At 45.1% G+C, this 25,228-nt stretch overlaps 1 protein-coding gene and 1 long non-coding RNA gene across 2 annotated transcripts; one reads left to right on the top strand and one right to left on the bottom strand.

Annotated features, from left to right (window-relative positions):
• Nucleotides 1-14,101: 14,101 nt before the first annotated feature.
• Nucleotides 14,102-22,535, bottom strand: LOC119698292. Its single transcript, XR_005256102.1, has 4 exons — nt 22,400-22,535; nt 20,963-21,061; nt 20,558-20,767; nt 14,102-18,982 (listed from the first exon to the last, which is right to left on the bottom strand). It is a non-coding gene; the product is annotated as an uncharacterized LOC119698292 (long non-coding RNA).
• Nucleotides 22,536-22,894: 359 nt separating this feature from the next.
• Nucleotides 22,895-24,846, top strand: LOC119711323 (E3 ubiquitin-protein ligase MARCHF11-like). Its single transcript, XM_038161372.1, has 3 exons — nt 22,895-22,972; nt 23,146-23,768; nt 23,874-24,846. Exons 1-3 carry the CDS (start codon nt 22,895-22,897, stop codon nt 23,920-23,922), a joined length of 750 nt encoding a protein of 249 aa, XP_038017300.1. The 3' UTR covers nt 23,923-24,846.
• Nucleotides 24,847-25,228: the final 382 nt, after the last annotated feature.

The following is a 25,228-nucleotide window of genomic DNA, read 5'->3' on the forward strand; positions in this document are numbered from 1 at the left end:
AGCGGGCACGGCCCGGCAGCGCCTTTTAAAGGCAGTTTGCCATTCATTGAGCGGCGCCTTCGCCGCTGCCGGGCTCAGCACAACAAAGGCGAGAGCCTGGCGCGGGGGCGGGGGCGCTTCTCCGGCAATTTCGGCCGCCTGATTTCGGGGAGAGGAAAAGGAGAAGGCTGTTAAAATTAGCGGGAGCGCCCCGGAGCCCCCTCCCCCTTCCCGCAAGCCGGCGGCTCCGGGAGGGCGGCGGGTGCCGGGCGCGGAGCGGCGGCCCCGGGGCGGCGGCGCCGGTCCCATGGCAACCGGGCGGGAGGGCCCGGCGCGGCCCCGCAGCGCAGCCTGCGGACGGGCGGAGCCGCCCGGCGGGCCGGGGCGCGGCGCGGGGCGGCCCGGGAGCCGCGCTCCTGGCGCGGGGCGCTGCCGCGGCCGAGCCGGGGCTCCGCGCCCTGCGGGCCCGGGCGCGCCGCCGCCGCCCCCCTGCGCGAACGCCTCATGCGAGGGCGTGAAAGACACAAACGCGAATGGGCCCCCGTATTTATATATGTCAAATTCCTGTTGCCGCGGGGAAAGGCTCATGTATCTTTCTCCAGGACAACCCCCACCAATTAAAGTGGAATATTGGGAGTCAGCAGCCGTAATTTGTTTGGTTTTCCGTCTCTGAGGACTGCCACTTGCTCGCAGTACAGCCTTCAAACAGCTACATTCCCAGCCCTCGGTTCTCGTGCCAGTAAATTAAACCATCTTTATTCATGTTTATTCTTCTAAAAATTCTTTTAAAATCCTGGCAGATTTTATAACTACATTGAAATTCTATCTGTGCTTTATTTTCATGAACTAGAAATAAGAAAGCATAGAGAGAAGTACAGCTCTGAATAGTTACACCATTTACACTGAAAGTCAGACGCGTATTGTACCAGTCACCACTGACTTTATACAGCTTGTATCCCTTTGTACGCCTCGTCATTTACTGACTACGCTGCTGGTTTCAACGTGATGGGAAAAAAAGGAGGGAAAAAAGAAATAAAAACGTGGATGGGGTTTTTTGGGGTTGAAAGATGAGTATATACACTTCTGTACACACACACAATCATGCAATACATTGTCCTGCTAGCAGAGCTGGCTGTGCCATTCAAACAGTTTTTGCCAATAGGATGATTTATTAATGGAGTTTGCATGACATTTCCCTGCACTGCCTGCAGAAAGGCACCACAGCATCATTGCAAACTCATCAGCGCTGCATGGGGAAAACAAGAGGGTGCTGAAACTGCAGCTCGATGGAAGAGAGGAATGTAACTGCAGAGACTTAAAGCATCTTCCAGTGAGGACAAATCCTGCCCCCCAGATTTCCACATTTTTAAGCACTCTGGTCCAAAGGACTAACAAGAAACCTTTGCAGCTTTTAAGCCTGAGACTCTGTGGGATTTAAGTGATTCGGTGACTTTGTACCTGTCTTTCTACACAGAATTTAGGATGAATTTTATCCATGGCTAATCCCATTGACTTCAAAGGGAATGCCTGCATAAGTGAAGTGGCTGATGTTTATTTAAGTGAGATCTTAAATATGTTTTTAAAAATGAAACAGCTTTGTCATTTAGTTTCTGAAGTTATTGCTGCTTTGATTCTCTTTCTCAGAAAGTTCAGTTTTTAATTTCTCTGTAATTGAGTATTTCTCAGCAAGTCCTCAATTTTTTGTGCCAGCAGAAAGGTTAAATATTGTTCAGAACGCAGTAAAAAAAGATATATGGTATAATCTAATCCAATCTGAACTAAATCAGAGAGACCTATGGACAAAACATATGTTGTTTGTTTTGGCTTTTAAAAGCACAAGTTAAATGTGGAGAAAACAGCATGGTGAGATTTTAATCAATGCAATAATGTTTGAAATCATGGAAAGAGAAGATGTGTAAATCTGTTCTTGTCTGTTTTTCCTTTTCCCTTATAATTTCAGGGAAATCTCTAATTGTAACTACATCCTCAACTTATCCAAATGCTCCTTGAGACAATTTCTTTTACAGTAATTCAGATTCCCACTCCTGGTAGCTGGATTAAGTCAAGTCTTTGAAGTCTTTTCTCTTCTGATAAGTTCAAAGTTTCCTGTTTTTCCAAGGTCCTCACATGTCAGTTGATTTGTTTATTATTGGTGCTTCATTGCAGTGTCATTCTCATCACCCCCAGTCAGCACCTTTTTCCAAAATAGCTATGAATTTCAAAAAGTTAAACCTGTCACCTTGTTAAAACCAAATAACAACCAAGTCAGTGACCAAGAGGGCTGTCCACGGAGTAATACAGTCTCCAGGCTTGCCCATAGGTAAATAGACTGTGTAGGAATGTAACATCCCTTGGAATGACATCCTGGAAACTCAAGATTCCTAAGTACAAGAGACAAAAAGCTGGCCATCGCCTTGTAATGTAAGTAAAATCACAATTCTACAGGTTAAAAATAAAACAAACAAGCAAACAAAAACCCCAAACCTCTTTCTCTCTAGAGAGGAACATCTTTCACCATCGATGGATTACCATTTTTTTAAGACAAGTGGGCAAAAAGATAAATCAAGGTGCAGCATTTATCTGATGAATGCTGTCTTCATATGAGGACCTGTTTGGTCTTTATCTTTTAAGCAGAGAGTGACTTCAATTGCAGTTAATATAAAGATTTATTAACTTGAGAAGTAAATATTGACCAAGGTGAAGCCAAGGTCAATGTTTACCTAGAGGACTAATAAATCTTTGCATTAACTAAAATATGGAAGCTGATGGGCCATATTTTGCTCTCAAATCAGTATCTACCCTAAATTAGCCCTACTAAGATCCCCTTGTATTTGCATAAAATGTGTTTAGTTTATGAACTATTGTAAAATACAGTCAGTGTGATTTTATCAGAAATAGGAAAATTAGACTTTTTTTTACAGGATAACTGACTATTTCTTCACATCTGAAAATCTGACAAATACATAACAGTAGTCAGCTAGAATTATTTTTTGCTTGAGGGTGAACATTGATTTAAGTGAATATAGGATCAGACGAGGTTTTGTTTTATTTTACACACTGGTAAATATAATAAATTATCATGGAGATAAAAGGATACTAATTTGACATGACCAGCTTCAAAAATCATAGGTTTTTATCTTCTTATTTATATCAATACTACTTTTAGCCCCTTATTTAGGATGTGAGAGTTGCCTGTTCTAGATAAAACAGCTGAAATATTCATCAAATCTGCTGGCCTACCTTTGTACAGAGTCATTTGAAATAACTTCAGTATTATAGAGGTTGAGTGCTTTTGTCTTTATAACATTTAATTTCTAAGCCACACAGCTGTGCTGTTTTGTTGACTCTCAAAAATATATCATTTCAGCTTATTTCATAGGCATTACTGGGCCTTTAACTTGTAAGGAAATCACCAATCCTTTGGACCTACCACAAATATTCTACTATAGCTTCTATGTGCCTTAGAAGAATATCACCTTTATCAACCTCTCAGGATGCTTCATGAGTTTTGGCAGAATTAGTGTAAGTGCTTTTCTCCTTTGTTATCTCTTTAATAGATTTTTTTCCTGGGTTCTCTGTCGCAGTTGTCTGGTTGAAATGCAGCTTTCTCTGTTCTCAGGAACAAAGAAATGGCTCCTGTTTAACTTAATCAAATACTCTGGTCTCTTTCTGATAGAAAGAATAGTGGCCAATTTACCTCTAGCACTATTAAGTCCCCAACAGTTTTCCTGTGTTTGATTTCTGTATGTGCTTTCAGTACAGCCTTTTTTTCCCCTACCCATTTTCCTTTGTTTCCCTCTCTTTAGGAAGACTGACACAAAAGAATAGCTTACCCATAACATATTCTCTTAGCAAAATCTAGTATTATTTCACTAATTTATTTCTTGACATTTATTTGCAATTAAATTAATTCTACCTTCTGCACACACGAGGTTTTAGTAAATGAAAACGTTGCTGCTCCAAGCACCAGATCTTTCTATCGTTGCTTTGCGTAGCCTTTGTGCAGCAGAAATCCTGTTGGCTGTAATGGAAAAGCAAAGTATTACTGACTTTAACAGTCCTGCCTGTGTGAGAAATGAGTCTTGAGTTTTGTCTGTTAGTAAATGTGTTCTGGATCATATTTCACAATCAGACTTTCATACGCTCACTGCTAACATTAGATTTCTAGGCTCAATTTTTTAGTTGCACTTCCCATTCATCACACAGAATAACTGATCCTATAAAATGAATCTGTGTTGGATGAAACAATAAAAGGAGCATCCAGTCTCTGCTGCTCACTTTTCTCATGCAAGTAGACCCCTTGAAATCAATAGAATCATTCAGGGGAGTCAGACAAGCAAGAGCTAACTCAAAACAGGTACTCCGTGCTGCCCAGAAACAAACTGCTTCTGTCCTCGCTGCCTCTATGAAATAAAGGTGCCTCAGGTTGTACCAAAATTATGAAAGGAAAGTAATTTTTAGAAGAATTGTAGAGGAAAGCCTGTTTAATCTCTGATGGCTGGCTTTTGCATGCAAAGGGCACAGTTTAGGAGATGAGTAAAACTGCTGGGATCAGGAAATGTTAAAGGACTATATTTTTAAAGGAATTGGACCACTGTAATCAATGCACAGTTAAAGCTGTTCTCACTTGTTTGGAACAGCAAATGCTAGTCTAAACTGGTCTTTTCTTAAATGGTGAGTGTTAAGGCAGAAGGCTGAGGATGACTTAGAATGTTACTACAAAACAGTTCTGCTGTTTAATTAATTTGTTTTCAGTTTGTTTACATTCCTTTTGTATCCAGTGTTTTCAAATGTGCGTCAGAGGGGCAAAATACTGCCCAGTTTTGGTGAGACTGTCACTGATACCGTAATTTTTAACCAAAAGTGAGAAAATCTTCACAGAAAGGGAATTTACTGCAGCACATAGTGGAAATACAGATTTCCAGAGCTGTGTTTCATGGCAAGAAACACTCCTCAAGGTTCAGTCAAAATACCTCAGATGTCTACATGCTTCCCAAAAACTCCTGAAGGTTTACGCTAAGATTTACTCGCTTACATATTTTAAAATAACAAAGATATCTCAATATGCATTTGTGGTTGAAATTCAAACAGAAGAAGAGATAAATTTTCTTTATATAATTGGTGGAATGCAAATTATATTTGTGGGATTGGTGGAATGCAAGTTGCACTACACACCAGATTTCTGTGGAAATGAAAATCTGGTCAGACTGATGGTGTTTTATCCCTTAAGACCTGAATCTGCAGTTATTTGTCAGTATTTTTTTAGGCACAGACTGCTCCCCCAAGTAAAGCTGTATACATGTTCAGGCTGCTCTAGTTTTACTGTATTAATCACGTTGATCTATACATTTACAAATTGCCTTCTAATTTCTACTATATCAGGATAATTAGAATCTTTACAAATACTACTCTGAAGTCAAAAGCCTGGCTAAAACATCAATTAAAACCTTAAGTTATGTTACTGCCAATAAGTGGTCATTAAGGGCATGTGAGGGCAACCAGCCTTGTTGTAGAATCACATTCTTAGGGGTTGGTCTCTAAAGCAGATGTTTTTCATTTTTATTTCTTTTTAAAATGACTTTGGAAATCTTAAGACAACTGTAAGGATAGTGAAGATTTTTTTTTCTATCAACAATTCATTATAAATGCAGAGATAAGATTTTAAACATGAAACCTGATTATTGATGAGAGAGAAATAGCCCCTGATCTGTGGAGAGAGAAGCATTGCAATAATATCGATGGTTTAGGAGAATGCTCACTACATTTTAATGGAGAGAAAAGGAATTAGTAGCTTTCTCTAGTGTGACAACTCTCCAGCAACATGAGAAAGGAATTTCTTCAAATATAATAAAAGAGCAGAATACAATTTCTTCATACATTACAACCCTTCCTACTTACTGGGAGGATACCACTCATCTTCAATACATGCTATGAAAAGACAGATTTTTAAATCTGTTCAATAGAATTTTTTTTCTTTGAGTATGTCATGCATTGTCAAAATGGAAGCACTGATCAGCTTTCTGAGAAGCTTGTGTTTTCCTGCATGACCTGTGAAGTGTACTGTTTGCCCAAAAAGAAGTATTACTGCTAAAATATAGTCCCAGGCCACCACTTCCAAATGAAAATAGTTAATTAAATAAATCTCAAAGTAGGTGAAAACTGTTAATTTCACTCACCTCCTTATTCCCGTATCACATTGTCATCCTGATTAATTTAATCTTCACTGAAAATGAAGTATAAACTCTTATTTGGGAAGTAATAATCACAGCATGTAACAGGCTCAAATACCATTCTTAGTCAACACCAGCTGTTTGGCTTGAGGTACTTTGTGGTGTTGAAAAAGCGTTTAAATTATACAGCAGCAGTGGACTTTTAATGGAATATCTGTTTCCACTAAGTAGAAACCTCTCTGTTGAATCTAAACATGAAACAGAGAAAAATACTCACTCTCACCTCTTTTTACATTTTTTTGGTCAAATTTCAGCATGAAGTAGATCAAAGTATTGGCGATAAATCCCAACAATGTCAGGAAAAAATAATGCCCTTCCTGCACATGCAATAAATGGGATTCTGAACAGAATTACTTTGTAAGGTAAACCATGTAATAAACAGAAGTTAGTAGCAGGCTAATGCCCAACAAAGTATCATGGCAATTTAACATGCCTTGTGATATCTCCATCGTACAGCAGAGAATATTTCCTTTCCCCAGCTATTTTCATCTCAACTCAAAAAGTGCAGAGTTAATGGAATGGAAAATTCAGGCAACCCCACGCTCCTGATTTATGCATGACAAGAGAAACACTTCCCATACATTTCTATGATAAAACACTCTCTTTTTATTACAGTCATGTTCTTTGCAGTCTGTTTGCTTTTCCTGGGCACGGATGTTACCCGTCACAAGTTAGACAGGACACAAGTACTTTTGAGATACTCCAGAGTTCTGCTGGCATAGGCATGTAGGTCATGGTGGCTAATCCCCTAACACAAATGCAGTTTTACTAGCCTAATTTTGCTTTTTTTTTGGTCACAGTACCTAATCCCCTAACATAGATTCGATTTTACTAGCCTAATTTTGGGGGGTTTTAACCTCCAAATTCTGTGGAAAGCAATCCCGTGGTTGCATGGTGGGCATTCACAGCCGTAGGACTGAACTGGTATGTCACACCACTCTCCCTATTTTGGTAGCATCTTCCTGGTATAGTCATGACAAAAATATCCAGCCTGCCAGTGCAAGTGCGAGCAGCTCGAGTGTAAGTCAGGCATCGTGTGGAACTATTTGTACATGCAAACCCTGACCCACAGTGTTATTTGCAGCCCTCCACCAGATATCTACATTTGACCCTTCAATGTCAACAGAAATGTCTGAGTACCAGGACCTGGTTGTCATCTCCTTTCATTATCACAGGATTTTCTTGGGCCTTTTTTTCTTCATATTCACGATGCTAAGCTTCCATATTAATTAAATGTCAACATTCACTAGTCTGAGACTATGTTATCCAATAAATACCTGCCTGAAGCCAACTACAGGAAGGGTGGAACTCGCACATTTTTTAATACAAATTATTTGTTCACAATGTTTGATCAAATTAATCAGTAGCAGAATAAATGGGAGCTGCAGCCATGTCTGAAAAGGGTGTCAAAACTAGTATTAATGCTGCTGTTGTAGCTCATCTCTCCACTGTGCCTCCAACAGCCCTCATTTTGGGGATGTTCACCTTCCTCTGGGCCGGAGCTGCGTGGTTGTCTGTATGCACAACAGAATAGTTAAAGACAGTGGGAAGCCTCACACAAACAGTCTCATTTAGATTCCATGAGGTTCTTTTTCTTTTCCAGGTGTCTCATTTTCAATTCACGTAGGTTTTTTTTACCAACAGAAGGTGGGGGTGGGGAGGGTGGAAATCTTGACGGGAAACCTAACAAGGCACGACCCTTTTCTCTCACTTGGTTTGACAATTTTAGCCACTGGCTGTAAGCGAGGAAGCTCCCACGGGCAGATATTATTATCCAGATTCCCGAGGTGAGGAAGCTGAGCCAGGGGAGGGGAGGGGCTGCCTGGCCGCCCAGCCCCGCGGAGAGGCTGCAGGGGAGCCCCGCTCCCGGGCTGCCCTTAATCTGCACAGATAAGCAGCACTTTGGGGCAGCTCAGAAATAGCGTGTGGTGACACAGACCTGCCGGGAGCCCCAGGCCCGCTCTCCGCAGCACCTTCTTCCAGGCAAAGCCTTGGACTCTGCCCCATGCCGGATCACTCTCCCGCAGCTGGGAATTAATGGCTTCCGCGCAAGAGGAATGATTCTTTCCTCATCAGTGCTGCAGATGGAGCTCCAAGCAACAGCCAAGGCAGGGGACTTCCACCTCCTCCCAGCCGGAGGCAGATCCAAGCGGGTGCCCTACACGCAGAGGGCTCGGCAGCGATTTCCCCAGCCTCTGTGCCATCCAGCCGCTCCGCCAGCTCCCCGCAATCTCAGCAGCCATCCCATCCCGGCAATCTCAGCAGCCATCCCATCCCGGCAATCTCAGCAGCCATCCCGGCAATCTCAGCAGCCATCCAGGCAATCTCAGCAGCCATCCCGGCAAACTCAGCAGCCATCCCATCCCGGCAATCTCAGCAGCCACCCAGGTGGTGAGAGCAATGGTGAGCCCAGGGTGCGCTGCATGGCTCGAGGTCTCGTTTCCTTGTCAGGCTCTTTGGGATTTCCCGCCCTCCACATGCTGGATGCCTTCCTTTGGAAGGGGTTTGCTGGGATTCCTGGGAGAAGCAGCCTCAACCAGCGCCTGCTGCCCCTGCAGCCCCCCAAGCACGAAGTGAGCGGCTTCTGCCACGGGGGAACTGTGCAGCCCTGAGCCTCCTCCGCATCCCAGCTGGGAGAAACTCATGTAGTTGTTTGTTGCTGCCTTTTCTTCAGGGGAAGACAAGGCAGCTCCGAGGCAGAGCCGCGTGTGTGAGCTCAGTGCTGTCCGTGAGTCTGGCTGACACCTCCTGTCCCCCGCAGCATCCCCACCCTGCCTCACTGCTGCCGTGCTCTCAGCTGTGGCAGAGCTGAAAGCAGGGGGTGGCAGCGTCTCATACACGGTGCTCCAAAAACACCCTTTCTCCCTCAGAAAGGACCTGGGGTTTCCAAAAAAAATGAAACTGCCGGCGCCGCAGCATTCTCATCACAATTCCACAATATCTGTATTTCAGAACCTGGCAATTTTAATGACAAAGTACTGCGATGGCACCAAGTATTTTTAGAACTAATGAAACCTCTGCAGAATATTTCCCTGGAATGCATTAGGATCCAATTTCTGCATTCATTAGTAATATCAACTAGAATGTGGTGGATAGTTATTTGGAAAAAATGCACTCAATGTAAATTGATTTTGTATTATCAGGAATAATGTGGAGAAAGGCTTTTCCAGCTTCTTGAAGCCATTGCACTGCCTGCTGCAGTTTATGCCCTAATCTTGTGAGATTTACATAGCATTTCAATTTTCAGTCTTGCCTGCATTTACCAGGTGAGGGATTCTTATTATACTTTAAATTAATTCTGAATTCCTACCACAACAATAGCAAAAAAATTGAGTACTGGCAAAGCAAGAGGCCAAACATGACTCAATTAAAATAATATGTATCGCTATTAATCACCTCTGCCTGTCCGTCTACATTCCCGAGGAGGTGCCTCCCTCTGCAGCAGCAGCATCTGTGAGTAAAGCCAGCTCTGCTCCATCCCTCTGCTCCTCCCTCCTCCCGCCGCCTTCCTGAGGGATGACGGGGAGCCCGGCAGAGTGGGAAGGAGCACAAGGGGCAGTGCTGGGAGAAGCCCGGGCTGAAGGGGAGCCAGGCCATGCCGCCGTGTGCTGGGCTGCCCTCCCCGCCTCCCCCGCTGCCTGGTCAGGACGTGAGGAAACGCCCGGTCCTGGCGGTCACCAAAGCGAGCGCTCCGAGCGCTCCGTGGGCTCCGAGCGCTCCGTGTGCCCCGAGTGCCCCGTGTGCCCCGTGTGCCCCGTGGGCTCCGTGTGCCCCGTGTGCCCCGTGGGCTCCGAGTGCCCCGTGTGCCCCGTGTGCCCCGTGTGCCCCGTGTGCTCCGAGTGCCCCGTGTGCCCCGTGTGCCCCGTGGGCTCCGTGTGCCCCGTGTGCCCCGTGGGCTCCGAGTGCCCCGTGTGCCCCGTGTGCCCCGTGTGCCCCGTGTGCCCCGTGTGCCCCGTGGGCTCCGAGTGCCCCGTGTGCCCCGTGTGCCCCGTGGGCTCCGTGTGCCCCGTGTGCCCCGTGGGCTCCGAGTGCCCCGTGTGCCCCGTGTGCCCCGTGTGCCCCGTGTGCCCCGTGTGCTCCGAGTGCCCCGTGTGCCCCGTGGGCTCCGTGTGCCCCGTGTGCCCCGTGTGCTCCGTGTGCCCCGTGTGCTCCGAGTGCCCGCCGCGGCAGCGAGCACCTGGTGCCAGCGGCCGTGCTATGCTCGGATTTGAGCAGAGCTCAGCTGGCTGGCAAAGCTTTACGCTTCCACGTTATTATTAGCAGTTAGCGCACATAAGAATAAGGCAGGACCGACGACGAAGAACAAAAGCAGAGCGGTAATAACCACGCTCCGCAAAACAGCCCCCCTGGCTAAGCGAGCCGCAGAGGGCAGGGCTCCCGCACCATTTGCCACCAGCCAGCCATCAGGTTAATCTGAGACCAGGCAGGGGCCGGCAGTGACAAAGGGGACCTTGGACGCTGAGGCAGGAGCGCTGGCCCTGGCTGTCACCTCCCCAGTCCCCCAGGTCCGCGGTCCAGCGAGTGAGCTGAGGTGCAGAAACAGGGTGAGCTCTGGGGCCCACAGGGCCTCGGTCCAGGGCAGCTGCTGGCAGCTGGAAAGCAGGGTGAGAGCTGCGGGCTGTTCCCCTTGGAAGCAGCCGACAGACTGACGAGCCCCAAATCTGCTCAGTGCAAAGCCCCTGATGGTCTCGGAGGTCAGGTTTAACACAGACCACTTGGATCAGTCTCTCCCCTTTTCTGTGCTTTATGTAATCACTGGCACTTGCTCCAGATGGGAATGCATGACTGCTGGCTCTGGCCAACAGAGCCCTGTGCCTACACGGGCAGTGGGAGCCCTGCTGTAAGGGAAAGCCCAAGCACAGCAATGGAGAGCAGGGCCAGCCTGTCCCTAGGTGACAGAAAAACAGAGCCCCACACCCTGCGGACTTGCACTAATGTGATTTTGAAAGTCATAATATGAGGCTGGTATTGCAATGCCCATCCATGAAATTATGAGGTTTTAGAAGAACAATCTTACTGTTCTCCTGCATCTGTCTAGCCAACAGCATGTTCTGTTGCCCCCAAAATCATTTAAATGTGACCCAGGAAGCTTCTCTTGGAAAGAGTTTCGGTGAGGGCTCAACCTTTGATAGAAATGGCCCGGACTGTGTGTGCAGGAAGTGATGCTGTCTCATTCTCCCCACTCTTTTCCAGATAAGTCCTCTACGTGTCAGCATGAGCCAGAGCCCAAAGCACAGAGACAGCAGTCACCAGAAACCACAGATAGCTTGGTTCAAAGGAGAGCAAGGAAAACCATGCACCAGTTTACAGCAAGCATACGTGTTTGATCTGGCTGCGCTAGCTGCTCACAAAGCGCCCAGCCCAGCGCGTATGGGCTCCATTTCATTTGAATAAAAACACTTTGGGTAGCCATGGAGGAAAAGAAACAACTTGCAAGAAGCACTAGCTAGTTTCACAAGAGTAATCACTCATCTGAAACTGGTAACAAAAAAATGGCCCTGTAGCCAAGCACATCTAACTTCAGCTTGACTAATTTGGACTGGTTATCTCTTTGTGAACAGTATGTTGAATCTAATCTGGGGAAAAGTGGGTAATTAATGATTCAGTCAATGACACCAGCTCAGTTAGGGACAAAGCACAGTATCTCTTCTAGCTTGGGACTGTCATTTGTTGCAAATGATCAAACACCTAAAGAAAGAACATATTTGCTGAAAAATGTACTGAGCCAGGCAAATCCAGAAGCATTTGCAACACAGCTGGGCTTGGCTGCTTCCCTGGGTTACTGCTGTACCACAGCTTTCCTTTACTGAAACAGCAACACAAGATGACGCATCAGGCAGGTTAGTACTGAAAGAAATTATTTTTCTCTCCATTCTCATTGCTGAAACTGCCGGGAGAGGCATTTCCGATTTCCCTCTGCAGTAGCAGCTCTGGCCATCATGTAGTTTATCTGACCTTTGGCTACGCCACACCATGAAATCAGACACCACTAGGAGGGGGGCCAGAACAAAGCCTGGAGAGATTAATAAGAGCATTATTTGCGATGTGGCACAGGGCCATGAGTCACCGTGCAGCCAGGCTGCTGCACCTTCTGGCTACAGGAACAGCCCAAGATCTGCATCAAGCTTTCTGCTTACAAAAGAAAAAATAAACAAACTCAAAAAACCAAAACAAAATCACACCAACACAAACCTCACAAAATACAAACAAACAAAAAAACCCCCACCAACTTTACTTCAATTCTTTTACACAAAAATCTTATCAAATGAATTAATTCGAAAAGAAAAGAAAAAAAACCTTCGACTGGTGTGTGAGAAAATATAAAGTTAATGTGTGACTTTCATCCAAAAGAGTCTATTCTTTTCATGATTGTTTGGGGCTTTGGGGTATTAACCAGTAAAGAAAAAAATTCTCCTTGTTCAGCCTAATGTTAGTGTTGGTGCAGTACTTTCATTAGCACAAAGATTTGCTCACATGCCCCTCTAATACTTTCCACCTTCACAGCTGTAGCATTCTAGGGTGCAAATGCAGTTCTCTATGGCAAACAGAACTTCATCTTCTGATGTCATCATGTGCAGATGGCTTGACTTGGAGAACATTAAATTCTGCGCAGGTCAGGTTCAAAGAGCTTGAGGATAAAGCAATATATATGTAATTATTATTATTACAGTTCTATACCAAACCCAGATAATAAGAAAAGGAATTAGATTTCTTATCTTTGACTCCATTTGACTGTAAGGTTAGAGATCAGTGACATCTTGATTAGGAAACAAGAATGATATGAATCAAAAGATTCAAAATTAATCAAGAAGATGTGTATCACAGTGAATAAAAAATGAACAATATGAGTTGTGCTCTGTGCTAAGGAGTTCCCTGACTGTACCAAGCTCCAGCAGAAAAGCTGAGACAGGAATGAACCTCTGGGAGAGGAGCAGAGGGGAGCAGGGCCTGCTGGGAACAGGGCAGCTTCTCACAGCACGTCCAGCCGGGAGGAGCCTGTGAACAGGGCTTCCTACAGAAAACTGGCAGAAGTGTCCTCCTAGTCTGATTGTCACAAAGCATTTCAAAGCATTTCAAACCAGGCATCTGCTGGAAGGGTAACACAGCAATGACCAGGCAATCCAGGAGCTCCTTTTACAGCACAAGTGATAATTCCATCATGTGAATGCTGGAGGGGACAGCTAGGGATTACACTCGACTTCCAGTGGTGAGCATGGTCACAGTATCAGTCTGGATTTATCTTCTGTCACCATTATTAAATTCAGGTTCCAGAACAAGGCTGGGAAGGTAAGCTACAGAATAACTACTCTGGATTTCAGAAGAAGAAACTTCAGTTTACGTACAGAGTTGCTAAATAAAATCCCTTGAGATGCAACCATGGAGTGGAAATGTGCCCAGAAGTTCTGAATGATATTTAAAGACAACTTACTGAGTAGCTCAGCAAAAAATGATCCTGTTGTGCAGGAAGAAGGAATTTCGACAGAATATTTTATTTGCTACAGAAACATTTTGTTGATGAAACCAGATGCAAGAAGGGAACAGACAAGAGACTGACATGAGGCACAGTAGACATTTCCTGAAAGAACTGGCCAGTGGGATTGTAACACCACTCTGTGACAGCTGTGTAGACTTGGGAAGTCCCCAATGTCTGGAAAAAGTCTAACACCTCGTGTATCTTTAGAAAGCCAAGAAAGGAAACTGGGGAACTACCTGCTGATTACCATCACCTTGATCACTAGAAGATCAGGGAGGTTGTCCCTCTTGAGGTCCACATTGAAGGCCATAAAGGACAAAAGCTTATTTGGGAACAAGTAGTACGGACTTACTTATGGCAAACCGAATTTGACTGAGCAGCCTGCTTTCTAAGATGAAATTGCTGAATATGTGAAGATGAAAGTGCTGCCTGTACTGTACCCTGTAAGGTATTGACATCATTCCACATAATATCATTTGGAAGCTTAGAGGGTGTGGGCCAAAAAAACAGGTTGAAAGAGGGACTGAAAACTGTCTGGTCACGCCTGACAGGTCACCAGCAACCAGAGGTGCACCCATGGGGTCAGTACCAAAATCCACACTGTTCAGTATCTTCATCAGATACCTTGATGGTGACACTGTCAGATTTGTTGATGACTTAAGCTGCCTGCACTGACAAACAGCAAAGCTCCCATGCAGAGGCTCCTTTATATACTCGAGATCCGGGCCAACAGACACCCCATGATGTTCAACAAGGAAACATGATCTGTTCCAGGCTGGGAAGCACCTCACTGAGGAGCCATCCTGCTTAAAAGGAGTTGGGGATTACAGAGGGCATAAGGCCAGAAGTGTCAATTTGGAAAGGGTCCAGTAAAGCACTGCTGAGATCATCAGAGGCCTGGAGCAACATGAGAGGGGCTGAGGGAGCTGAGCCTGTTGAATCTGATCAAGGGAAGGCTAAGGGCTGCTGGAACAGGATGGCTATACAGAAGAGAGCCAAACTTCTTAGTGCTAAAGGCTGTAGGAGGGAATACATGCTGAGGTCTGGACAGGACATGTTCACTGGCAGAGCCTGACACAGGCTGCCCAGAGAGCCTGTGGAACTTCTGCTCCTGAAGGTGTTTCAGGATTCATCTGTAGTGTGGCTGACCTCATCCACTATTGGTCACAGCCCCATTTCAAGCAGGATGTTGACCTAGATGAACCCCTTGATTCTAGAAGTAACTAAATAAAATGATAACAGTATGAAATGATAGAAAAATATTATAATAAATAAGATTAAGTTAATTCATCTCCAATTTGCAAGAAGGTAGCTGAATATACATGATTTCTTATTTTTGCACTGCACAAAATATTTGCTACAATGATTCCTGAGTAAGATTTTTAAAAAACTCCAAAATCAGTGCAACAGTATGCAACAAGGAGGAAAGATTCTAACCCAAACAGTCAGCTTGATCATTTGCGTGGGAAAACCATAATCTTTCCAATGCAGCCAAAAGCAAGCTCAGACACATAGAAGGATGAAAGACTCACAGCAGAAGAGAGCCCATGCTGATGAGCCAGGGTTAGGGAAAAGACATGGATATAGGCCAAGTATGATGCAGTACCTTATGTCACCTCTAACACTGGCCTTCATGGGCTGTTCTGTTCAGGCCACCTCCTGAGTGGGACACAAATGAACAGGAGAGAATCCTAGAGGCTATAAAACACCTTACAATGAGAGATGGAAACACTTCAGCATGGTATCTTCACAAAGGTGAACACAGTGGAGAACGCTGCACTGGTCTGAAGAGAAAATCCCACATTTCTCAATGACACGGGCAAAAAGGAGTTTTGCTTCTTCTTATTTGAAATGAAAAGAGCCTTTATGGGCACTTTGAAGTGCTTTCCTCCATCTCCTACACAAAGGCAGAGCCCTGCAAGTCCACGTCAAGCCCACCAAGCCTGTGCCAAGCCCTGCAAGCCCCTGCTCCTGCCTCTGCCCCAGCACTGGGTAGCAAACTCTCAGTGGACTGCGGGCATGGGCAGCAGGGACATGGGTTTACCTCTGCAGAACTCTTCTCCTGCTTCCAGGAATTTGCTTTCCTGGGGCATCTGCCTGTTCTATCCCCACCCAAAACTGAGTTTGGTCTCCACATAGTTAGACAGGGAACACAGACTCAGAATCTCTTAAAGCTTTCCCAAAGGCTGGAAGTTGAAATTAGATCAGTTGAAACAGGAAACAAGCCTCAGTTATGTACACAACATATATACAAAATAAAATCAGTGGTGATTGGTGTGAAAATGCTGTTAAATTGAGTGTATGTTTGTCCCAAAAGCTGCTGTTTTCTGCAGCTATTAGGCTTGAAACATGACTTACCTCTGGGTTGTCTGGGTGGGAGGTCAGCTAGATGAGCACTCTGGGTCTTTCCAGCCTCAAATTCTGTGGCTCTGTGGAAATTATGTGTCAGAGAGTTTTTCTCATCATAGCCAGACTGAGAGCTTGAAATCCACATGGTTACTGACAACTCCCAACTGTCAGTAAAGCTGTTTTGTAGAAAGTGTTACATGACTGATGTCTCTACAACTGCACTTTTCCAAACAGATGGGGGGAAAAAAAGGCACCGGTCTCAAATCAAATTAGTCTTGATGGATTACGCAAAAAAAACCTAACACATGCTCCACATTTTTAGAAACTTCTAAATATAACATCTCCACTGAAAACACAGAATATAACAGTGCTAAAAATACATAAATACAAATCTATAAAAGTATTTTCACATTGTAGAATGAGGACCACTACAAGGGGCTAGAAAAATAACATTTTCTTGATGCAGGAATCCCATGTCAGGGTTGCCACACCTTGTTTAACCTCACAGATAAGCTTATTTTTGAAAGCTTACAGTTTGACTTCTCAAGGTTTGTCTCTGTGGGACATAGGGCAAAGATAAAAACGTTCCCATTGTAACTGATGTTGTAATTGTATTCAGAAATAATAAATCTGTGACATTATGGAAAAAAATTCAAATAACCCACAAGAGAAAATATGATATTTAAATTCTGTTGCAGCTGGAAACATACTGTAATAAGGAATTAACAGGTGAGTCTTGGTCAACACCCTGGGTATTTTCATTATAATTAGACTGGGTATGATTTTATTTTACCAAAGTAGTTATACTAGTAAAATATTTACTGTACATATGATTTTACTCACATAAAGGCATGCTGCATCACCATTTCAGGAAAGAGATACAGCAATGCAAGAATAACACCTTAGTAGACCTGTGTACCTCCAAGTAATTGTGCTGGTTTAAATGGAGACATGCATTCAAGGGAACACGCTGTGTACATTCAATAGGTTCTTGGAAAGTTAGAGTTTGCAATTACTTTTAGACATTAATAAAAAAGCAGTCTCCAAGAGAGAATTAGCAGAATAAAAAATGGAGATTTGATACTTGCACAAACAAAAAAAGTCAGGGATTTCTTCTGAATAATTTCAAATCGCACTGGTAAAACAGGCCCTGAAATGTATAGCAAAAAAGGGCCTATATAACAGAGGAATTATTTTCCCAGGAAAATTACATTTGGATTCTTTTATAACCATTGTGGTACCCCAAGTGATATAAAGTAAATCACATCTCTAGGTTCTTTACTCCATGTAGAACCTGCTTTGAAGGAATGAACAATGACAGCTTCCTAATTACTATCTTGAAAGCAATTTTAAAAATAAGAACAAGAGCCTCCCATGTAATTATCAAAAAGAATTCATATAGTTTCAGGAACAACAGCAAGAAAATTTGATTGTAGCCTCCTGCCTGGTACAGGGCCAGGGAGCTGTCTTTGGCAAGACTGAGGCAGCCAGAAGAGGCATAAAAGCCATAGCAGCAGTAGATGTTAAGGACGCTTGCATGAGGGACAATTTTGTTCCTCTTGTCACTGAACACATGCCAGGCCATCTTACTTGGCTTGGTAAAGACCAGCGCAGCTCCGTGAGAGCGGCAGAAGAACGCTCATTTTTCCACTGAGAACACCCAGAGTTACCACTGCGTGGAAAGGCACCTGCAGCTCCTGCAATAACAGAATTGTCACTGGGGCCACTGAAATAATATCAACTAGTGCCTAAGCAGTGCTTTTTTTTGTCCTCAGTATGTTTTCCAAACATTAATCTGATTCAGCACTGGCTGATGGCAGCTCGCAGCAGCAGCCAGATGGGGCTCGCTGTCCCACCAGGCACCTACAGGGTTTGCAGGGACGTTTGTACGGTGGGAGGTGCTGCCTGGGAGAGGACCTTGCTCAGGCATGTGCTGAGTCAATGTGTTTCTCTGGCAGCCTGTACTGGCAGAACAATTATAGTGGCCAAAGTTATTTATAACTGTCCTCCCGCAGCAGGATTCTTGAGGGAGGATGTTGGTGTGAGCACGGCTATTCCATGTACACACACAGCTACACACACCGCAGCCGTGTGTGGAACCATTCAAGGCATGCAGAGCACTCCTCTGACACAAGTCCTGGGGTTTATTTTCCAAGGAGGTCACTTATACAGGGGGAAGAAAAAACGCAGCTCCAACCACAGTCAGTCCACACCTCATGCAAAAGCCTGGAGGCTTCCCCACAAATTGCCACCACTTCTCCATGTACTCATCAGGACTGACAGCATGGTTAAGCCTCTGACCATACAAACAAACCCTAATGCTAATGTGGCTTCACTCACTTTGGCTTGCTTTAGATTCACCTCCTCTCAGAAAACAGCCACCATGCAGCTTCTGAAGCCCATATGGGAATGGGAAGAAGGAAACTTATTTTGAAAAACTCTTGGCTCAAACTTGTCACCCTGCAGGAAAGCCACCCCCACCGGATGCAGTCAAGCCTTGCTCCCTGCTGGCTGCAGCCCCTCTGCTTGCTCACGTGGAACAACTTACAAAATCAGACCAGTGCTTAACAAGTTTAACTAGAAATCTACCACAGGTGAAGATTTACTTCCACAGTATTCCTACTTTCTTGTACTCTAGAATATGGATGAACCAGGCAGAAAAATTAAAGTATCTAAAACTGCGATGGCAAACGCTTGATCTGCAAAACGTGGTGGCATGTATGGGGCCTCCCACACCAGCATGCCTTCATTATTGTCCAGGCTGGGAGCAGGTTGGCAGGAACAGAAATAGTCCTTAGGCACTCCAGAATGTGTGCTGTGAGTTCCTCTTCTTTGTTTTGCAGTTTCCAGTGGGAGCGTGCAGCCTGCCTGTGCTGTGAGAAGGCTCTGCAGCGGAGCAGACACTGCTTCTTGCACTGAGGTTTTGCACATTCTCTTTCCCAGCATTTCCCTGTGCAGGGAAAAAAAAAGTGCACAGAAAATGTAGAGAACTGGGAAAACATGATAGGATTTTACTAACTCTCTCAACAAGCCAACATAATGGTAAAGAAAGACCAAAAGCAAAATCTCTGTGAGAGAGAAAACAAAGCCTGTCTCTCTTCCATTTGAATCTCAGGGTCCTGCCAGGCAGGCATGATGCTTCACACATTTAAAGATGCAAAGCACATAATAGGAGCTATATCATAGGGGAAATAAATATGTCTGCATGCATTTCAAAGAAGCTAGGCCAAGCACAAGCCTTTCTCCACTGTTTTCCTTCGATACACAGACCTGGTTTTTTGTGAACTACCACAATGGTAGAAGGAGGAGCTGCAAAAGAGAGACAGGTGACTGATTCAAAAATTGGGATTCAAAACCTCTTGCACACAGGCTAGAGATGTAATCTTCTGTATTGATGGCACTGAATTAAGAGGGTTTAATTCATGGTGATTATTTATTTCAGCTACACAAACACTGGTTTGCTTTGGGGGTTCAGAGAAGCAAGCAAGACTTCACAACTCCTCTGTGTCAGAGTTTGATGGCTGGTTTTCATTCCAGACAACATAAGGGATGTACTGCAGCTACCAAGGTGCCAGTGTCAAAGAACCAGCAGAGATGTTGCCCTTCAAAATTATTTTTATTCTAAGATTCATGTGCTTTGTTATATTTTCTTTTTAAAAAAAGGAAAAAAAAAGGGGAGGGGAACCCCCTATTAGTGGCACTAAAATTAGCCATGCCTAGAATAGATACCAAAATTGTCTTCTTCCCCATTTATTTTGCTCAGATGTGAATGACGCTGCATCAAGCACAGAAAAGGAGCATATTAGTCTCATTCTACTGGAAAAACAAGCACATGACATTGCTGAAATGTCAAGTTTCCACCATGCATTTGATAATAGATTGTGTGCTCAGTTTCCCGCATCCATCGTAGCAGCTCACTGAAGATATGCTCTGCCCCTGCCAGCAGTAGCTGCCCTTTGGACTGAAGAGCTTCAGCCAGCCGGGGCTTTACCAGTCACCCTTTCAGGTGTGGCCTGGACTGTCAGATGGCTGGGTATTTCAAAAATAGTTAATACTTTTTTTAACAACACAATCCTTCATCTGACCGATCTTTTTTTATTTTATTATCCTGCAATTTTCCATCATGCACCCTTCCCACAAAGATTTTTGGCTACCGTAACAGGTGAAAGGTCACACCTGGACATCATCCATCACCGTGGCATTTTCTCTGCACTGATTGCATGGGTGGCTGCTTGTTTTGCAGGCTGTGGTAAGCAGGTAGGAACAACTCCAGTGAGAAGGGCTGTACACTGCCAGTGCAGGTCCCCAGATGACTTGCATCATAATTTTAAGGCTCTGCATGTCATTAAATGCCCTGACATTAAGTTTCAGTCTGTTTCAAATTATACCAAATGTACATAAATCTCATTCAAAGCGGTCCTCCTCAGACACAGGCTGTGACAAGCTCAGGGTGAGGAGAGCTATATAACTAGGAAGGATTGGTATATCCTAGTTAACATTTGGGGGAAAAAAGGAAGAAACATACCTTTCTTCACCTCACTCACCAAAAACCAAGACTGGAAAGTATCAGTGATCATACACATCTTCTCTGAAAACTCTGGAGAGGAACTCGCTTCTAGAAATACTTTAAGCTGCAGCCTTGTGAAATCTGCTTGTCTTCAAAATCTTACAGCAGTAGTTGAGCTCTCAAGCTGTGCTGTCGGCTGCCTGGGTTTAGACACACTGCTGCTGCAGGCTAGAAAATAAACGTGGGGTCAGTACCCAGGGATGTGTGTGTAAGAGGAGAGGAAGGAACCTGTACCTATGAGAAGTGACCTGCTTAAAGAGCCCCAGTCACTCCTGTTTCCCTTCTCCCACCTTGCCCTCTCCTTAAGCAGCGTGGGATGCCACATTGTGCAGAAAAATCAGTGAAGGAGGAAGAGTAACACACCTCCAGGCACTGGAAAATAGTCAGCATTTCCAGGAACAGGAAGGGCTTAAAGCAGCAGTGAGCACAGAGATGTTACCAGCTTGATGGAGGAAAGAAGCACTACAAGAAAACAAGAAAGGAAAGTGGACAAATTAGCTGAATAAATTTTCTGGAGAAAACAGCTGGATGAGCATCTCTGGAGACTAAAAACTAGAAACAGAATGGAGAGATCATCATCATCTGTCCATGTTTATAATGATGACAGATATGACAACCCATCCAATACAAGCATTCCCATCCTGCTGTGGCACTTTCTCTTTCCAGAACAAAGCTCCTTGGCAGTCGCATCAAAGACAAAAAAAATTGACATTTCACTTCTGCCTCTTGTGGTTTTACTTACTGTTTGCTATTTCTTTTTTGCTGTTGTATTTTCATTTCTTCCTGTTTTGGTGATGATCAGGAAAGAGCATTACCTACAACAGTGCATTTCCACCTTACAGTCTCTTTTACAAGCTGGATCCTCTCAGAGGCTCCATAGCAGCATTTGTCCCTCATCAGGTGTCATATAAGACACCTGCTTTAATACTCAAGAATTAAAAACTTTTCATTGTGGTGCTTCTGTAGCTCAAAGGGTTTGTATTTAGCTATGTTATTCAGTTTTGTGCTCATGCCTTCTGCTAAATCCTGATCTAGATGATTTGAGAGTGTAGTCTCTCCCTTCCCCCTTCATTCCCATACACTGCCAATACAGACATTTCCATCGTGCAGTAGGGAACATCCCACCAAGTACCAATTATGTATCAATAGTGGGTATGAGACCCATGACAGAAGTTGTGTTCCACCTAATCTCTACACATCTCTGTATTTCATTGACCATTCTATGAGAAGCCATGTAAAATGCCTTGTCCCTCTGAAGGGAAGAGGGAGAGAAATAACTGGCACCTGAGTACTCCCTTCAGAAGTTCAGCAAATGTGTTTTGAAGTTAAAATAAATTAGTTACTGACATTTCTCTGGATGGTGTTTCCACTCCTGAGTAGAGCCCCACTTTGCCCCTGAGTTCCACCCATCCACACCCCTCAGTCTCAGGCTGCAGGGGATGGGGAGGGCAGCCCAGGCTGTCAGCAGGCTGGCAACCTGCCATTGCAACTCACAGCCAATAAAAGGACTTCAGAAGGGACCCTGGGAACTGCAGACCAGAAGTTTGCCATCCATCCTTCCTAACGGCAGTAGAGTCTGAAAAAATAAAGTCACTGTAGACAAGGATAAACATGCTCTCTGGGGAAACACAGCAGTGTGGCTTCTGCAGAGAGGAAACCCTGACTCACCAACCCACCATAGCCCTCAGAGTGCACCAGAAAAGACAGGGAGTGGGTGCAGCAGACACAGAACTGTCCAATTGTGAAAAAACTTTTCATTAGGTTCTATAACAACGTAATCATATCAGAGAACTAACTCACCACATGATGAGAAAACTCTTTACAGATGGAAAATTGAAGGCGGGACACAAAGCAAATATGAGGCTCAAAAGCCACTTTTCAGGGTAGAAAACAGGCATCAACAAGGTCTCCACACTGTGGGATTGATGGTGGGACTGGCTTTACTTGACATTTTCAGCGAGTATCTGAACAGGGAATACACAGTGAAGTTCTAAGTTTGTATGCCACACAGTTCTTTCAGGCAAGTAACTCTAGAAGGACCTCACAAGATTGGGTGAGTTGGCAATGGCTCGATAAGCAGACACCAGAAGGTTTAGGCAGTGCTGAGCCTCTAACACCCAAACCCAGCCACTGGGGGTGCTGGGGGAGGGCAGAGAGGATGGGCTCACCCGCTCCCTGTAGGCAGCACTGTCAGACTCAGGGCTGGATGGACCACTGATCTGATGCGATGTCTTACATTCTTAAATATGCTTCTGCACACCATTCCTAGACGCTTCCCGCTTTCAGTGCACACTGATGGAGCAAATTCCCAGCCTGGCACTAAGGCTGAGATGTAAAACCCATGCAGTCCAATTGCTGCAGTCCCCAAAGCCAGTACTGCCTATTCCATCCATGCCTTCCTGTAGCTGCCCAGCTGGCAGGCTGACCTGCCAGGCACACTAAATATAAACCCTTCAAGCGCCACAGAACAGCTAGAGAAGGAAACAGATCTTGCAGCTGTGCTTTGCACACGTGCATTCTCTCACTTCCTCCTTCCCCATTATCAGACCTTGCAGAGTAGAGGTCTGCTCAAAACCGACAAGCGCTTGACCGGAGATCCCAGCTTTCACCTCCTCACCGTTCCCTGGATTTCTCGGGGGTTTGTTGAGCATACTTTTAGTGTCCAGCATGGCTCACCACCCCATTTTTCCTCCTCAGCCTGCCGGTGCAGGAATGCCCGTCCCTGCGCCGGGGAGGGCGGTGCTTTTCGTGGGCAGAGGCGGCCGGGGCCGTGCCCGCCGGGGCCGTGCCCGCCGGGGCCGTGCCCGCCGGGGCCGTGCCCGCCGCTCCAAGCCCGACCGCTCCAAGCCCGCCGCGGGGCTGCTGCGGGTCAGCCGCTCAGCCAGCTCCGCAGCCACACTCTTGGCTGCCAAACTCGGCCTGATTCGGTTCCAAAGCCCAGCCTGCCTTCTACCACGGCAGTGATCTCTGAGCCCACGCAGCAGGTGCCCGGTGTCCGGAACGCCTCCAAGGAAAGGAGCCGAGCCGCGGGGCAGCCGCGCTCCGCCTGCGCGCTGAGCTCCGCGCCCGGCGCGAACCTCAGGCATGGGAAAACGGCATCAGGGAAGCGAGATGTAGCAGCATGTGCACTGTGCCAGCCCTCCGTCCTGTGTGCCTCCTGCACGGATAGGTAAAGGGTGAATTCTCTGTCTCTCCCAGTTCCTTCCTCTTCCCTGGTTGTTTGGGCTGGACTCTGAAGCCTTCCCTGTATTGCTTCCCCTTTTCCAATGCCCAGTTCCATGATCTCGGGGATTCTTGAGCTGACTTTACCGAGGGAGGACTGATGAGCCCAGCCCGAAAAGAGATTTCTGCTACCACTTAGAGGAGCTGCATCCCAGCTCCCCTCCCCCAGCCCCTTCAACACCACCCACACAGCAATCCATCAGCATCACCCTTGGAGCATCTGGGGGCAACATGTAATTAGGAATGATGCTGTCTGCCATTTATAGACAGACTACTGCAAGGAAAGGCTGGTGAAAGTAATACCCACCGACAGATATACCTTAGAGCGTGCATCGAACATTAATGGGGAAAAATAATGGAAAGGTGGAGGAAAGAGGAGAGAGAAGGATGAAAGCAGCCGTGCACTCCCCACAGCTTTAAACCAAAGCAGTCATTAAAATATCCTCTCAGTGTGACCGTGACGTAGTTGTCTGATAAAAGTTTATTTGAAAAAAATAAATCAATTCTGTAAAACAGGAACATCCTCTCTTGCTGGGGAATTAGAGCTGCATTTGCTCTGTGATCCCTTTACTCAGCTATAATCCAGCAGAAACCGTGCAGGCATCCACACGCTGCATTGCCTATGCACAGGACATCATGGGGCCCATGGTGTTTTTCTCTCAAAGTCTTTTACTGCAAGAGATCTTATTTGATATTTACCTGACAGCTGATACTGAGTGTCTCATCTCAGGCATGCTTGCCCCTCAGTTTGGTATTGTTTCTTTTTGATTATTTCCTATTTTGAATCTCCTTTTTTTTTTTTTTTTAAGTATTTAAAAACTTGGTTGTGCTTGTCATGACACTGTAAGCATTTAATATGCAGGCTGTGTGTTTGCTCTGGAGCATACATCAGCCTATTGTCACAGCAAAAAACAGCTGTTTGTGAGATGCTGTAACAATTCTGCCAACACTCAGTAACTAGCTTTGGATAAAGCAAAGTCAAACAAAAGGAGTGTGAACTATGACAAGCAATGTGTGGAGCGGTAATTCAGAAGGGCTGAAGGAGATGTGAAAAGTAATTAGCCAAATAAACAAAAACAGGGGACAAATTATTTAAGTGCATCATGACTTGGAATCAAGACAGAGTACGTGAGGACTAGGAAAATATTGGAGTGAGCTAAAGTTGAGATTCCTGCATTTGCCCCACAGAAAAAAAAAATCATGTAGGAGATATGTGCATCACTGAATTTCAGTGAAAGAAATTAAAGGGAAAAGAAAATAGAGACAGAGAAGAGGTGAAGGAAATCTAGAAGACAGTGACTGAGCCACTATTTTGCTCAGTAGGAGAAAGGGGAGGAAGCAAACAGACCAGCTGCCCACTTAGGGCACAGCAGCATGGCAACAGACAACAGCAAAGACCTGAGTTCT

This window comes from Motacilla alba, chromosome 2 (genome assembly GCF_015832195.1).
Source record: "Motacilla alba alba isolate MOTALB_02 chromosome 2, Motacilla_alba_V1.0_pri, whole genome shotgun sequence".
NCBI classification, from domain to species: domain Eukaryota; kingdom Metazoa; phylum Chordata; class Aves; order Passeriformes; family Motacillidae; genus Motacilla; species Motacilla alba.